General features: G+C 46.4%; 1 protein-coding gene across 1 annotated transcript in view; it reads left to right on the forward strand.

Moving 5' to 3' along the window:
- The window catches only part of LOC146355534 (vomeronasal type-2 receptor 26-like), a 32,644-nt gene that overhangs the window by 14,697 nt on the left and 1,916 nt on the right, over positions 1-16,031 (forward strand). The window contains exon 2 of the mRNA XM_084832574.1: positions 11,666-11,957. Coding sequence (XP_084688700.1) covers positions 11,676-11,957 — 282 coding nt within the window. The 5' untranslated portion in view covers positions 11,666-11,675. The remainder of the gene's footprint in view (positions 1-11,665; positions 11,958-16,031) is intronic.

Here is a 16,031-nt window from a genome sequence, read left to right on the forward strand (position 1 = left end):
GGGGCCCCTGATTTGATTCAATCTCTTTAGGTAACAAGAGCCTAGAGATTACTTTTTAACAGGATCTTGGCTACTGTCTGTGTGGTGCAGTCAATTGGTTTTATTATTACTAGCAGGTACCAATAGCCATGAGTCTGGGGCAACTCTGAAAAGTCAGTTTGAAATCTCTGAAAAGGATTGTAAGCCCATGGGCGACTTCTCATTTGAGCTGGGGGCGCAAACATCTTTGAATCGCTTTTGAGACACAAAGGGCAGTTATTCACTGCTCTCAGGTCTTGCACCAACCCGAAGGAGGTGCTATCTGCCTTGGGCACACCCAAAATCAGGGTGTTAAAGGGAGATGAACCCTTTATTAGCCAACTGTAATTTTTTGAACTTCTCAATGAGCGGCTTCAACCCTGCACAGGTAGCTTTCTTCAGGGGATACTGCCTCATGCTCTTTCCCTTCTTTAAGAAGATTTTAACTGGTGTTATGCAGTTGTTCGGCCGGGGTTCTGTCTGCCCACACACATGGATCAACATTTCCTAAAATCTCAGTCCCTTTGGCCTCTGACACAAACTTGATTGCTTGAAGGGTCATCTGATAATTTGAGCCCTGCTTTATTGGCAGCTGTACTACAATCTGATTATCACGGGAGATTTTAGCTTGCAGTTTTGTTAACAAGTCCAGCCCCAAGAGGGCAACCGGGCATGCAGATGAAACTACAAAGGCATGTTCCAGTATGTTATTTTTAATCTTCATGAGGAGGGGCTAACACATGGGCTATTTAGGTTTTTTTTCTTCAATTCCTTCTACAGCTACATGCTTTTCACTTTCTCTCACCGGGGGGGGGGGGGCTTCATAGAAAACATTGCTCCAGTATCATACTAGGTCATAGAAAACATTGCTCCAGTATCTACTAGGGCTTCACAGTCCCTGACATCAACCCTTACTTTTACTTTGGGATTCTCCCTAGTGTTTGTTCATAGGGGACCTTAGATCCCAGTCCCCTTCAGCTAGACTCCCCCTGGAGGACTCTGCCCTCATTAGGCAGCCTTCAGGGTGAGTCTCTTTTCTCTTCTCTTTCAACTCTGGACAATCTTTCTTCTAATGTCTCTTCTCTTGGCTATATGCACATTTATCAAGCACCGGTCAGCCCTTTCCTTTTTTCTGCCCCACCTCTGGTCGCTTCTGTGTTCTCAAGCCGTGGTTTATATTTCTGCCCATGGTGGCTGCCAGCATTGCCTTTTCCTTTTTTTCAGGAATGGCACTCTTTTCATGTGCTCTCACATGCACCATAGCTACTTCTTTTGGCTTCATCAAAGCATCTAAAAAATTTATGATCTAGAGTCTGATAAGGCTAAAGCAGGTGATGATATTAAGGCTTGCTTCAATTTAAGAAAAGCCTTTTTTATTTTAATTGTCCACTTCTAGTGGGTAATATTGTTGTCAAAGCTTCATATGGGGGTTTGCCCCTTTTTATGGCTGCTATAGCCCCCCTCTTGTAACAGGCACACTTATCTTTTGGCTTGCCTGTTCTGCAGATCATGTTTCAAACTCTCTGTGCCATGCACCAGCTTTAACTCTTTATTTGTCTTCTCTGCAAGTTAGGCTGTTTGCCATTGCTTCGACAGAGACTCACTTGCTTAGACCTCCTTACTAATTTCAACGACACACATTTGGGATAAGTAGGGGTGGACGAAAGTCACTTACCTTTTCTCGCAGCTTGTTTGCAGTGGGGGGGAGCGCTTCGCTGCTCCCCCCGCGAAGTTCAAGCCGGGGGGGAGGCTTCCTGCCTCGCCCGGCCGAAATTCAGGCCGGAGAGGAGGCTTCCCGCCTCGCCCGGCCGAAATTCAGGCTGGGGAGGAGGTGCCTCGCCTCGCCCAGCCGTGAACGCGGAAGTAAAAAAAAAGAAGAAAAAAAGCCCCCTGATAGGCTACGTGACGATTCACGTAGCCTATCACGGCTAGATCTGCAAAGTCAGCCGTGATAGGCTACATGAATCATCACGTAGCCTATCACGGGTGACTTTAAAAAAAAAAAAAAGCACGTACGCGAATGGCAGCCCCCATAGGGAGCCGCCATTCGCGTTCCTTATTTAGTTGCTGTAGTCTACGTAAATGTTTACGTAGACTACGGCGAAAATAAGGGCAACGCAAATAGCATTGCCCTTATTTTCGCCGTAGTCTACGTAAACATTTACGTAGACTACAGCGACCAAATAAGGAACGGGAATGGCGGCTCCCTATGGGGGCCGCCATTATCCGTACACACTTTTTTTTTTTTAAGTCACCCGTGATAGGCTACGTGACGATTCACGTAGCCTATCACAGCTGACTTTGCAAATCTAGCCATGATAGGCTACGTGAATCGTCACGTAGCCTATCAGGGGACTTTTTTTTTTCTTTTATTGCAATGGCGGGGGCGGCAGCCGGTCGAAAGACCGGCTGCCGCTCCCGCCCCGCTCAAACACCCGACGAACCGCCAGCCGGACCCGCCGCCAGGAGGGACATTCAGGGAAGGTAAGTCCCGTCCTGGGGGGGGGTGCGGGGGGCGGGGGGGTGCGGAGGATTTCTCCCCAAAACTTGTTCGGGGGGCCGAACACGTTGGCGCTCGGCCCCCCGAAGTTTCGGGGAGAAATTCTCGGCCATCCCTAGGGATAAGCTCTCTTTCTTCTTTAAGCCATTTTGTCTGCTACTTTCTTCTGCCTTCTTTTATACATTTTTCATATCATTAAAATCTAACACCATGACTGGAAAACATTTGTTTTGCATCATAGGGCATGGTGCAGCAGATCTAACCATTATACTGCTCCTCTGACTGCATGGTCAGGGTCCATCAAAATCAAGGGAAGTGCATTCTCATACATGCAAAGAGATCCAAGCCACCATTTTTGCATTGGCAACTCCATGTTGCATGAGTTTTGGCAGAGCATCAGGTTTGCCTCTGAGCAAATGTAATGTCAGAACAGTTCAGATTTTGAGAAAGAGCTGGAACACGTGGGGCAGGAACTTTCTCAGGCTTCAGAAACACAGCTGGGCTTAGAGGTATCATGAGAGGGGGGAATCTTTCCCTCTCACCTCTTAAGTTAAGAGAATTTGCTGCCCCTTTGTCTTCTAAATTGTAGGGATGTATGAAAGTTCCGGCACGGATCTTGGGGAGACCGAATGCCAGCGCATTCGCCCCCCTGAAATCAGTGGCAGAATGGCCCCCCACCCCCCGCCACCCCCGGGATGGGACTTACCTTAGGAGGAACTTCCTGACGGCGGCTGTGGCGGCGGTTCAGTGGCAGAAGCTGCAGCGCCTGGTCTTCTGACCAGCTGCCGCCACCGCCATTTCCAGGTAAAAAAAAAAAAACGTGATAGGCTACGTAAAGATTTATGTAGCCTATCACAGCTAGATTTTAAAAAAACACCGTGATAGGCTACGTAAATGTTTACATCGCCTATCATGGCTGATTAAAAAAAAAACAAAACCGCGCGTACGCAAATGGCGGCGCCCATGGGTGCTACCATTTGCGTTCCTTATTTTGGCACGTCTTAATCTACGTAAATATTTACGTAGACTAAGACAGCGAAAATAAGGGGAACGCAAATAGCGAAAAATCTATGCTATTTGCGTTCCCCTTATTTTCGCTGTCTTAGTCTACGTAAATGTTTACGTAGGCTAAGATGTGCCAAAATAAGGAATGCAAATGGCAGTGCCCATGGGCACCGCCATTTGCGTATGTGCGTTTTTGTTTTTGTTTTTTTTAATCAGCCGTGATAGGCTACATAATCATTTACATAGCCTATCACAGCTGACTGCAGGGATGCAAACAGCGGCGGCTATGGCCGCTGCCATTTGCATCCCTGCTAGCCAGCGGCCAGATGTCCGGCTGCTGGCGGAGCCAGCCTGCGGCCCCACAGAATCCCTGCCGAGCACAGCCGGCCAGCCAGGATTCCGGGGGGGAGGGACAGAACGCCTCCCCCCCAGCATCAGCATAATCAGCGGAAAGGTAAGTACCTTTCGTACATCCCTACTAAACGGAAACTCATGTTGCAGTTTCTCTTTAAACTTCTTGATGGCTGTTTCCTTTGTAGTCTGTGAATCTCTAGCAATTTGCATATGTGTGCTTCATTAGGGTAAATGAAATCAAAGCCTTGGAAATCTTAGAATCATAGAATAGTAGGTTTGGAAGAGGCTTACAAGGCCATCGAGTCCAATCCCCCACTCAGTACAGGAATCCAAGTCAGAGCATCCCTGACACATGGCTGTCCAGCCTCGTCTTGAATACCTCCAGCATGGGAGAGCCCACCGCCTCCCTAGGGAATTGGTTCCATTGTTGTATTACTCTAACAGTCAGGACTTTTTTCTTGAGGTTCTGCCGGAATCCGGCTTCCTGTCATTTGAGCCCATTATTCCGTGTCCTGCACTCCAGGATGATTGAGAAGAGATCCTGGCCTTCCTCTCTGTGACAGCCTTTCAAGTACTTGAAGAGCACTATCATATCTCCCCTCAGTCTTCTCTTCTCAAGGCTAAATATGCCCAGTTCTTTCAGTCAAATGCAGCTTTTTATCTGAGTGTTGAAATCACAAATCAAACTGTACACTGAGCTGATCACAAACAAACACACAATCTACAACAACAGGAGTTCAAGGCTATGACAAGCCTCACAGTACTTTTTATGGCAAGTCTTTAACTGTCCAAAGTTCCAGTCCATGTGCAGAGTGCCTCTCAAAAATCTGAACAATGATAGATCTAAACAAAGAAGGCTTTGGGCCATAAAGATGGGATGTTTTTAGCAAAAGCTCTCTGTCTCTTCATCAGTTCAAATGGGGAAGGTGTAACCTTACACCTCTTCCAGATTACTCCACAGATAAGAACAGAGCAGTGCTGCTCAGCTTTCCAGCTGTGATGCTTTTCTTATTTTTTGCAAATCTCACTCTTTTGTCAGGTCCTCACAGACACCTTCCAGCCTCTCTGCTTGCTAAGGTTAAACCAGAGGCAGTGAGGAGGGTTAGGTAGCTCCCCCTTGGCTTTGCTCTGAGCAGGCTGACAGAGATAAGCTTACACAGACCCTGATATTTTAAGAACTTGCTCTGTCTTTGTTTCTTGATTTTGCCACAGTCTTTAGCACTTCAAACAAATCTCTTTCTTCAGAAGTTGTAACTTTTTCAACTGCTTTTGCTTCTTCTAACAAACTTGGATACGGTGGCAGACAAACTGTCTCTGGAAGGCCCCCTCCCTCACCCAACAACCTCTCCTCCCAACCTAACAGACCGAATAAGATGGAGGGGAGCTCAGTGCACCTTGGGCAGGGTCTCCCAATCTTCAAGCTCCTTCCATGGGGCATGAATCGGGGAGAACAGAGGCTTTGGGCTTTATCTTGGAGCATACCATCATGACTTTACAATACTGAACTTTATATTCAACCTTTTCTCTCCTTCAGTGGATTTTGGTCGGCACTTATCCAAATGCCGATAACCTCACTTTCCCTGAGGCAAATCTATCTCTCTACTTGATTCAGACAGCACCCGGGGTCTCTTGCCCCTGAGGTCCTTTTCCAGTAACACATTTACACTTCTGTAACTAAGGGGGATTCTTTCCGCACCAATTCAACCAACAATCAATATAGGGGAATTGATCCCATTGCCCATTATTCACCACATTTTTTATACCCCGTTTATAAGATTTACATTGAAGGATCCTATGTCTGGCCAACTAATTCCAAATGCTGGCCAGTCAAGTTGGCAAAAGAAGGTCAATTTACCCTTGGCCATCTTAATTCTAAAATCTCTTTTGAACTTCCTAAAGTTCTTGAACATACATTCCAATGGGGTTGCAGAGTTTTCTTAATGGGAGCTACCCAACCCCATTGTGCCTACCTCTATTCAAAACCATACTCGGAGACTGACAAACCTCAGATACTCCGAAGGCAACTCATACAGAAAGACACAAGGGAAATCCAATACTTACTCTGCCCAGCACCCTGGGCAGAAGGGCACCCTTCACACCCATTCAGTCTGGTTGACTCAATCAATGGAGTCCATGCCTTTAACCTCCAGGGTGTCCCGACTAGGGATGTATGAAAGGTACTTACCTTTCCACAGATTATGCTGATGTTGGCGGGGAGGCATTCCGTGCCTCCCCCCGGAATCCTGGCCGGGGTGGAGGTGCTCCGGTCCTCCCCCCGGAATCCTGGCTGGCCAGCTCCGCTCCGCAGGGATTCTGCAGAGCCGCCGGCCAGCTCCGCCAGCAGCCGGACATCTGGCCACTGGCTAGCAGGGACGCAAATGGTGGCGGCCATAGCCACCGCCGTTTGCGTCCCTGCAGTCAGCCATGATAGGCCACGTAAATGTTTACGTAGCCTATCATGGCTGATTTAAAAAAAAAAAAAGCGCCTATGCAAATGGCAGCGCCTATGGGCGCTGCCATTTGCGTTCCTTATTTTGGCACTTCTTAGTCTACGTAAACATTTACGTAGACTAAGACAGCGAAAATAAGGGGAACGCAAATAGCATAGACGCTACGCTATTTGCATTCCCCTTATTTTCGCCATCTTAGTCTACGTATATGTTTACGTAGAGTAAGACATGCCAAAATAAGGAACACAAATGGCGGCGCCCATGGGCACCGCCATTTGCATACATGCATTTTTGTTTTTTTAAAAATCAGCCGTGATAGGCTACGTAAACATTTACGTAGCCTATCATGGTGTTTTTTTTAAAATCTAGCTGTGATAGGCTATGTAAATCTTTACGTAGCCTATCACTTTTTGTTTGTTTGTTTGTTTGTTTTTACCTGGAAATGGCGGCAGCGGCAGCCAGTCGGAAGACCGGCCGCCGCACCGCCGCCGCCGCCACCGCCGGAGCCACCGCTGCCAGGAAGATCTGCCTAAGGTATGTCCCGTCCCGGGGGGGGTGGGGGGTCGTTCCGCCACCAATTTTGCCCATGGGTGTGGCCATTTGCGTACGCGCTTTTTTTTTCCCCAGAGTCACCCATGATAGGCTACGTAACGATTAACGTAGCCTATCACGGCTGACTTTGGAAATCTAGCCATGATAGGTTGCGTAAATCGTTACGTAGCCTATCACGTCTTTTTTCCCCCACTTTGTATTTCGCGGCCGAGGAGACGAGGCGCTTCTCCCCGGCCTGAATTTCGGCCAGGCGAGGCGGGGTGCCCCCCCGGCCTGAATTTCGGGGGGAGAACCGAAGCGCCTCCCTCCCACCGCGAAGCAAGCTGCGGGACCAGGTAAGTCCCTTTCGTACATCACTACATTCGACCTCGTGGTGTTCCAAGAGGACTCCTGACTGAGCTCACCAGATTGTTGCACAAAATGCTGGTTTCGCCCCGTGGAGACTAGACCAATTTGCCCCAAAGAGGAAAGTCAGCTTCAGGCTGGGTCTAACTGAATTTTATTGTTTCCTAACAGTTCGACAAAGGAGCTCATGCTCAAAAGCAGAGTCGACCCTGGGCAACTCCCGCACTACAGTTTTATCACCTCAGCTTGCATTCCTTAGCTAGCGTGTCACTTTGATTGGTTTCTAGCAGTTTGCCTAGCTATCTTATCTTAGGGTTACTGCTCACTCATTCCAAGCATGCATAGCTCTTACAATACTATGTGCTGCTTAAGACACATACAATGGCTTTTAGGTTACATGTTTACTACAACTGGGAGCTGCCATTTTAGTTTTCCATGATGTCCCCAATGCAGATTCACTCTGGGGCCCTGTGGGAAATGTCAAAGGTGACTCTGAGTTCCAGACATTTTTCTTGGAAAGGCTGGGGGGGGATTGCTGGGGAGTGATGAGGGCAGAGCAGTCTTGGCCTTGCTCAAACTCTCCACTTCCTGCATGGGACAATCACATGGGGTAGCAAGACATGCCATCTACTACTGTATGCGGGAAGTTGTATGTTGCCACAGGCAGACATGTGGGAATGGGTCTACCTCTTGGTCCAACGACAAGTCAATCATGCCAACCTTGGCTGTCCAGAATTTCTGCCTTCCAGAAGACAGTGGAAGGTTTTGTGACAAGTGCCTCAGTGGTTAGCCAAGCTGAGATCTGGCCTCCTTGGAGCAAGCTCTAGGACATCAACCCTGTGCATAGGGGGATGAAGGCCTCCACACCAAGAGAGTAGGGAGAGGAAGAAAGATTACCCACAGGTAATTATTGCTACCGAGGTGCTAGTTACCAATTGTTCCATTTACTGGCATGTTGTAGCTGGGGATGGATGAGAAAACTATTTTCATATCATTTTTGATCAGGATTTACCTCATTCTCACCTTCACAACCAAACATGGACTTGAACACAATCTGCGGTGGAAGTCCATAGATTTCTATGCTTGCCCTGTGATTCGGGGATCAAAACAAATGTGTCTATACTTTAGAAAAAGGTGGGTGAAAAATGTGTACTTTGGAAAATGTGCAGAAAGGCACAAAATGTGCACAAATGGGAGAAGAGTGTATACATTTCAAAGCAGTGCACAGCTGATTAGTACATTTGGAAAAAATACGCATGAGGATATGCATGGATTTCCATGTGAATTTTTTTTTTTTTTTTAAACTAACGATTTGATATGGACTTGAGTTGGGCCCAGCTTCAAAATGGAATTCAGAGAACTTTTGTGAACCCAACTTTTGCTGATTCACACATTCCTAGTTGTAGCCCATAATACCTTAAGAATTTGTTTCTTAACCAAAGGTCAGTCAAACTTTGCTCCCACCCATATCTGTAATAATTCCTGTGTCCTCGACACATGGGACTCCAGAATTATGGCTTGTATAGTCCAATTTTTCCAAGATCCCCCTTAAACCACTTAAAAACCAGGTTAGAGCCTGCCAAGTTGTCCAGGTATGAGTAAGACCAACCTAAACACCAAGTGAAATCACTAAGGGAGCACCCTATGGGCGCTAGTCAGCTGCTACATGGCCATAGAATATCTGGTTTTCTGGTCCCTGAGAGTCAACCTTCCCTGCCTTCTGCACTGACTTGCAGGCAGTGCGGAGAGGCCCCATCCTCTGTGCTCGCAAGAGGAGAATGGAGCAGCTGAAACAGGGTGTCCCAGGGTGCATTCTGGGGCAGGGAGGGCGTAAGTGCCAGTACAATGCAGCCACCTCCCCCACTCGGCCCTCCCATGGCTAGACAGCCAAAATCGGCTGTCTAGCCAAAAATGCAGGGCAGGAGGAGCACGGAGGGAATGATCGCCTCCACGTTCGCCTCCAAGTTCGGAGGAGGCCACATATCTGCATAGGACTGAGCCCTAAATCAACTCCAGTGTCGAAATGAGTGTCTTTACTTAAGAACCAAGCAGTGGAACATTCAGCAAGTGTTGGTTGCATTTAAAATCGTACAGAATATAAGCTTAACTGGCTCAGGTCATTCAAACTTTGCTGAACTGTTTCCTCACTGCTGTATGAAATAGAAGTGCACTGATGAGTTGTGAAAACATGTTTTCTCCAGATGGGCACCTGCATGAAGCCCAGTCAACAAGCTTGCAGGAGTGATTTTGTGCTCCTTTATAATTATAAAAATCATGGTTATTTATTCCTCGGCTCATCAAAGCTCAAGGGATCTTTAATTCCAAGCATGACGTTTGAATCTGATGGGAGAAACCTCAAGTCAAGAGCCACACTCGGTGGCACCTCACATACAATGCCTGAAACACCAGTGCATAAATACCTCCTGAGCCTCCAAGATCCTGGGGGGAGATCCAGGGAAGGCAGGGACCGTGCCAGTAGTGTGAGGGTTGCTATCATCCCCTTCAGATCTGAGGCCATGGCTAGACCCCATCTCCATTATAAAGTCTCTGCAGCTGTGCTCCAGTGAGTTGGTCTGGCTTCTAGCTGGCTCTGAGAACAAGTCACGTGTGTGTGTTTGCACACACAGAAGAGAGAGAGGAGAAAGAGGATATAAGAGACACCTCCAGTGTGATGTTTCTGCTGTTTCTGACTCTATTGACCTTTGTTCCCTGTGTGACATTAACAGCAAAATGTCCACTGAATTTGATTAATGATCGAAAAGACCCATTCAATTATTACAGGCTAGGAGAGTACATGATTAATGGGATCATATCTACATCAAATATGGTATTTGAGCCATACGTCTTTTTTGAGCCCCCCTCTCCCAGGTTTGCCTTGTAAGTAATAAAGTGATGAGCTATGAATTATACTCTCCAGCTGTCCATTTCAGCACGGTCAATGAGTCGGGTCAATCTCATCCTTACTCTGTCTGGTTTGGTTTACTTCAGGGATTGTTCATATTATTGTTATTTGGCAGGAAGGATATGCTAAGGCACCATCTAGTTAGTACATGGCCTGCAATTTCAAATGTTGCTGCTTATCTAGTGTCTTTGCACTCTTCTGTCAGGACTGGCATCAGCGTCTTGTTTCAGAGTAATGTCTGACTACATCTGAGGCAGAAAAGAACTGCAAGCTTTAAAAAGGACCTATAGTTAGCAGTAACAGGCATCTTCTTTTAATATCTAGAGTAGGCAAAGTACAGTAGGTAAGTGAAACTAAAGCCAGCATCCCAAACCATGGAGTGGCTTTTCCACCAGTTCTTTTCCTCTCCATGCAGTGGGTTTTAACTAATGGCTGTTGCTTCTTCCAACACCCCTCTCGGTAGACAGACACTTAACCCATTCGACCCAATTCACTCCATCCCTTACAGTGACAATGCCCTGCTAAATGTCTCATTAGAAGCTGTGCTCTCATATCTTCTGTAGGGCAGTGGTGCAGGTCTACAAACCCCTGTTCCATTAATCTCTTAAACTATGACACTTCCCGTCTGTATGCTTGGTTCTGGGTTTTAACTAATGGATGTTTCTTATTCCAACAATCTTAAGGAGTGGGGGCTTCAGACCATCGAGTCCGGAGGCTAAAATAACCTAGCTACAACCTTGGCCCTTAGGTCCCATGGCTGATCTGCCCCCCACCCCATTTACATTACCAGGTAACCATTCGTAGCAGTGCCAGGCTGCTGGATCAAGCCACCATTTCAGTTCCCAGCACTGCCCTGAGCTAGTGCCATTCTGGGGGATTCTAGGAAGGTAAAGGGGTGGCTAGACCCAGCTGTGCAATGTTGCCCAGAGTACTGCCGCTGCAGCCAGATGAGAAGGCCCTTCTCAAGGTATGCTGGTGCCCCAGTGGACATGCTGCCACCACCTGTCCCCTCCCCCCACCGGCTCCTGTTCCAGTTGCCAGTCAGCTGTGCCCTCCTCAAGGACGTTCCATTCCATTCCTCTGCCTTTTCCATTTCAAACTCTGTGGGTGCTCAACATGCTGAGTCCTCCTTCGGCAGTTTTTTTCTGTAGATCTGTTCTACTTTTGCAAGCTTTGCTGTTTCTCCAAGCATGCTGCTTCCTGCATTTTTCTCTATCGCTCCATTTCGGCTCCATTTCTTTTGGCCCTCACCGCCTGAATTTGCTATTACAGGAAGTAAAAGCTTCTGTGGTTCAGTGTCCTGGCAAATGAAGGCAAATGCTGTGCTCTGTTAACTGAGGGGCCTGCCTCAGAAGTAAGTGCAGGCAGCTTATTGTAGAATGAAAGAATATGGCATCCACAGCAGGCAGAGCAGAGTCTTCAGTATCAGCATCCATTCAATGGGAGATCTAAGCATAAAATCCATATATTTCTAATGTAGTGTAATTGAACAGAGGATGGAAATCTGATGACATCTGATGACATCTATTTTTGTTGCAGTAAGCAGGGCATGAGGCACTGGTACGTCCTGCCCTTCCTTTTTGCCATTCATGAGATCAACCAGAATCCGAAGCTCTTGCCCAATGTCACCCTGGGCTACAGCATTTATGAGAACTATTTCAATGCAAGAATGACTTATGAGGCCATGACAGACCTGATGTCTGTAGGGGAGCAGAATATTCCCAACTACAGCTGTGCGAGACAGAATCACCTGTTGGCAGTTCTTCAAGGGGCTGACTCTGAACTCTCCCAGCAGATTTCAACCATGCTCAATATCTTCAAAATCCCACAGGTATGAATGGGGATGCAAGAGGAGACTAATTTCACATTCCTGTCTCTCCAGAGAAGCCCAGAAGGTGGCATGGCATGGGCATCACCAAGTAAGGAGACAGGCAGTGCTTATCACAAGACTTGAATGTGGTTTGTGAGAGATGTTACTTGCCCTTTTGTGCACATCCCATGTTTTTTGTCCACCTCTCACCTCTGCACTGGGGGGGGGGGTGATCTTTGAAACAGTGCATAGTACGTAGTGAGTGTCCAGTTTTTGATATTGGGTTGAATCCAGACTAATGATTCCTCCAGATGGAGGGCTCCAAGCAGTATCACTTCAAAGGCATTCCATTCCCCCCACCCCCGTTAATATCCTTTTTTTCTGTCAGAAGAAGCAATAGGGAAATACAGGAGGGTTACAAAGTGAAGACATCGTCCTCTGTATATCCTGCAAAAATCCTCATCTGGAAGCAATGTAAGCAAGTCACACACAATCCCATTGGAATGGGACTTAAATATGACTCAAATTTGACATATTTAGGCTGAATCCTATGTCATATTTTTTTGGATTGTTGTAAACCACCCTGGAAGCTGTAAAACTGAAGAGTGGGATATCAACATTTGAAATATGTAACTAAAAACAAAGTTAGAATAATATAAAAGGTGAGTGTGTGTGTGTGTGTGTGTGTGTATACACATACACTGATTATATGTATATATCTTTTAATTAAATCACCTTTGAACCACTTTCTTTTCACTTAAAGGAGAAAGAGACTTGTGGCACATGAACAACTAAAATCTTTATTATGGCATATGCATTTGTGGACAAAAGAGTTCACTTCTTGATACATTTTTTTGTAATGTAAGCCTCTCTGTGGGTTTGTATACACAGTGTAAAATTCCCCTTCCTGCCATCCCATCCTAGGACAAGGTATCACTGGTGAGCTCTGCTAGGGAAGGAGGGGGAAACTGCAGCACAGTAGAGGTGTGCACTGACCCCAGATTCTGCTTGGACCCTGATTCAGTACTTCAGAAAGAGCCAAATTCTGTTTGGACCAATTCAGCGGCCATCCGCTTCAACTCAGATCCTGAACCTGAGCTGAAATTCAGAAACCCATGCCTCCCTTGGACTGTCATGGGAGTTTTTCTAAAATTAGGATAACTTTTTTTTTTTCTGTTTGCCAGAATTGGATGATATCTGCAAGCATATCAGCTACTGAGAAGGGGGGATGCTAGCAAATAGTTGCTGGTGTGTTTGTGCTACATGCCTTTATATTTGCTTTTTCTTTAAAGGGAACTGGTGCTGGTTTTTTTTTTAAATTTCATGGCAGATTAGGTCACATTTTCAGGTATAGTTGCCCCTCCTTAGGGGAGTGGTCCTGACAACATTTAGATGAATAGGTGCAGGGGTTTCTCTTCAAGAGCAACATTGATGTTTTGATGGTGTCCCAAAGATGATGTCCTTATCCTCCTATCTTCCTTGTGGTCAATTGTTCTAAAAATGACAGGACACCGAGAGGTCTGCCTAGCTAAGAACTTTGCATGGTTTCAGAAGGATCGGTGTATTGGTTCATGTTGAAAGGGAGTCCTCAATTTCGGGGAAGGGGGAAATAATTTGCTTCCCCTTCCCTCACCTGTAGTACTTTGGCCTGTTAGTATGAAGATGGAACACATCACAGAGATTTTTCTAGGCAAAAAAAACTGAGGAAAAATCAGAAGGGTATGTTCCGGGGCTAGGGAGAAACAATGACTGAAAAACAGCTTAATATAGTTGATGAAGGAGAATCCAGTTCATTTGCATTCCATGAGGTTTTGCTTTTCATTTTGCCCCTGTCAGAGGAATTTCATTTCCATAGAAATCACACATTTTGCATAACCCAATTCATTTCCACTTTGCATCTTGCTCTTGTTTATCTGCATAAGCAATATTGAGATGCATTATCTTATTAGAAATCCTCTCATGTGACAAAGTATGATCGGAAGTATCATGGAATTTGAAGGAATTCTATTGGAATATATGGTTAATACAAAAGGATTCATCTCTAAAATGTATTAACATCTTGAAATAGACAAAAAAAATGTCAGATGGACTGAAAATAATAAAGGGAAATGACACTGGGACAGCAGTGGAGCGGAATGTAAAGAGTAAATCGGGGGGGGGGAACCTCCAACCTGCAGGCCTAATACTGGGGCTGAGTTGCTTGTGCTGGGACGAGCAGCCAGTCTTCCCAGCACAGGAGAGTCACACAGCCCCCCCATCCCCACTGATATATCTCCCACCTCTGGTTGGAGATAACAGTATGGATGCCAGGCAGCCTGACATGGTCCACACCAGGATGAGCAGCCGAATAGCTTTACGTGGAACCAGAAGCCTTGGGAAGCCAGGGACTCCTCCGGCACTGAGAGAAGCAGCTGCTGTCCCTGGCACCACCAGCCGAGACCTTCTCTCTGTGCATCTCACATGGGAGAGGAAGAAAAAAATAAGGATGAAGCCAAGGTGGGGCTATGCTTCCCTCATGTCATCTGTTCTACAGTGGGCCTGGTGAGGGGGAGTGTCTCCCCTCATCCAAACACAGGTCTGCCCTCATGAGATACCTTATGAATGACTCAATCAAATTAAACTGTACCAAACATCATCAGGGAGAATTCATTAGAATCTCAAGACTGATGGTATATTTTGCCAGTGCATCTGTCATGCCCCCACTGGAGAACTCCTCCTCAGAGGAAGGGCTGGAAGACCAGGATTCACCCACTGCAAGCAATGTCCAGGATCTGCCAGTAGACCATGAGGGAATCACCTGTGGAGGACAAGGACTCTTCCTCAGACATGGAGGTGGAGAACCCCCCAAGTTCTTGGGAGAGACACCACCTGAAAGGACAGGAACTCAGACAGAGTGCTAGACTGAGCCAGAGGCCTCCTTTTAAGACACATTCTACTTGCACATGGGAGGCGTGCTCACAAGGAGGACCTTTTCAGCTGCTGTCACTAGCAGCTCACAGCTGAGGCTTGGGTGTGGCTCTGGCAGCCTCTGCATAAAAGCAGCAGTAAGGCTGACAAAGTTGCTGGAAGCACTGTTGGCCAAGACTTCCTGAATCCAGCCTCCCTTGCTTTGACTCTGGACTGCTTCCTGGCATGAGTACTTCTGGACTGAACTTGGACTCCTTCTCTGTGCTCCTGGTCTGCTCTGTTGTCTTGGGACCTGGAAGCTTTTGACCTGCACTGTTAAGACCTTTGCCTTTCCCTGATCCATGTTTGTGCTGGCCTCCTTGGTATTCTTGGATCTCTGAACCTGCAGCTGCTAGGCTCAGACTCAGAAAAAAAAGAAATCCAGGAGAAATTGGAAGTGGCAGGGCTGATGTATTCCTATGTGGTGAGGATGTGCCCTTGTGTTTTGTAACATCACATTCTGAGAAATGGCAAACATTACACATCACACTGCACACATTACACCAGAATTGCCTCTATAGATAATATAGAACCAACAAACGGCCACAGTGACATCGAAGGACTCAATCATGTTCATTCTAATGGCAGCTTGGGAAGGCATAGTTAAGAGTTGGACAATGGCAGAACCTCTAATTCTGAAAACTTGGTATATAGAGCTATTCTAATAGCCATGTCAGAAAAAACAAACATATCAAATGAAACAAGGCAAAGTCAAAACATCTGATTTGTATACATTATGGTATTATATACAATAATCAGGGAACTAAGCAGCAATATTTGTCAAAGCATTTCCTGAGACTAGGGAAAAGGAAATAAATCCAATTATAAATACAAAACAAACACAACCCCTATGCAGCCAATGGATTCTCCCCATATTTGTACAGTAAAGGGAAAAATTTGGTAAATGTACTATGTTCCGGTTTTTTAAAGAAAAAAAAAAGTTAAGGCGCCATAGAGAAGCCTGATTGGTGTTGGAAGAATGGACATCCCATGGTCCCATCTTTGCTGTCCTCCAAGGCACAATGATTGGAGCCCCTGGTAGAACATGTCCTAGGATAAGAAGGTGGGCCTGTCAGTCATTCAACCACACTCTCTCCTTCCCTCTGCTCATCAGCATTTTATAGAAAGGAAAACCAAAAATGCTACTTG

This window comes from Heloderma suspectum, chromosome 2 (assembly GCF_057233095.1).
Source record: "Heloderma suspectum isolate Gila_16-S chromosome 2, 16-S_ref, whole genome shotgun sequence".
Classification (NCBI taxonomy): domain Eukaryota; kingdom Metazoa; phylum Chordata; class Lepidosauria; order Squamata; family Helodermatidae; genus Heloderma; species Heloderma suspectum.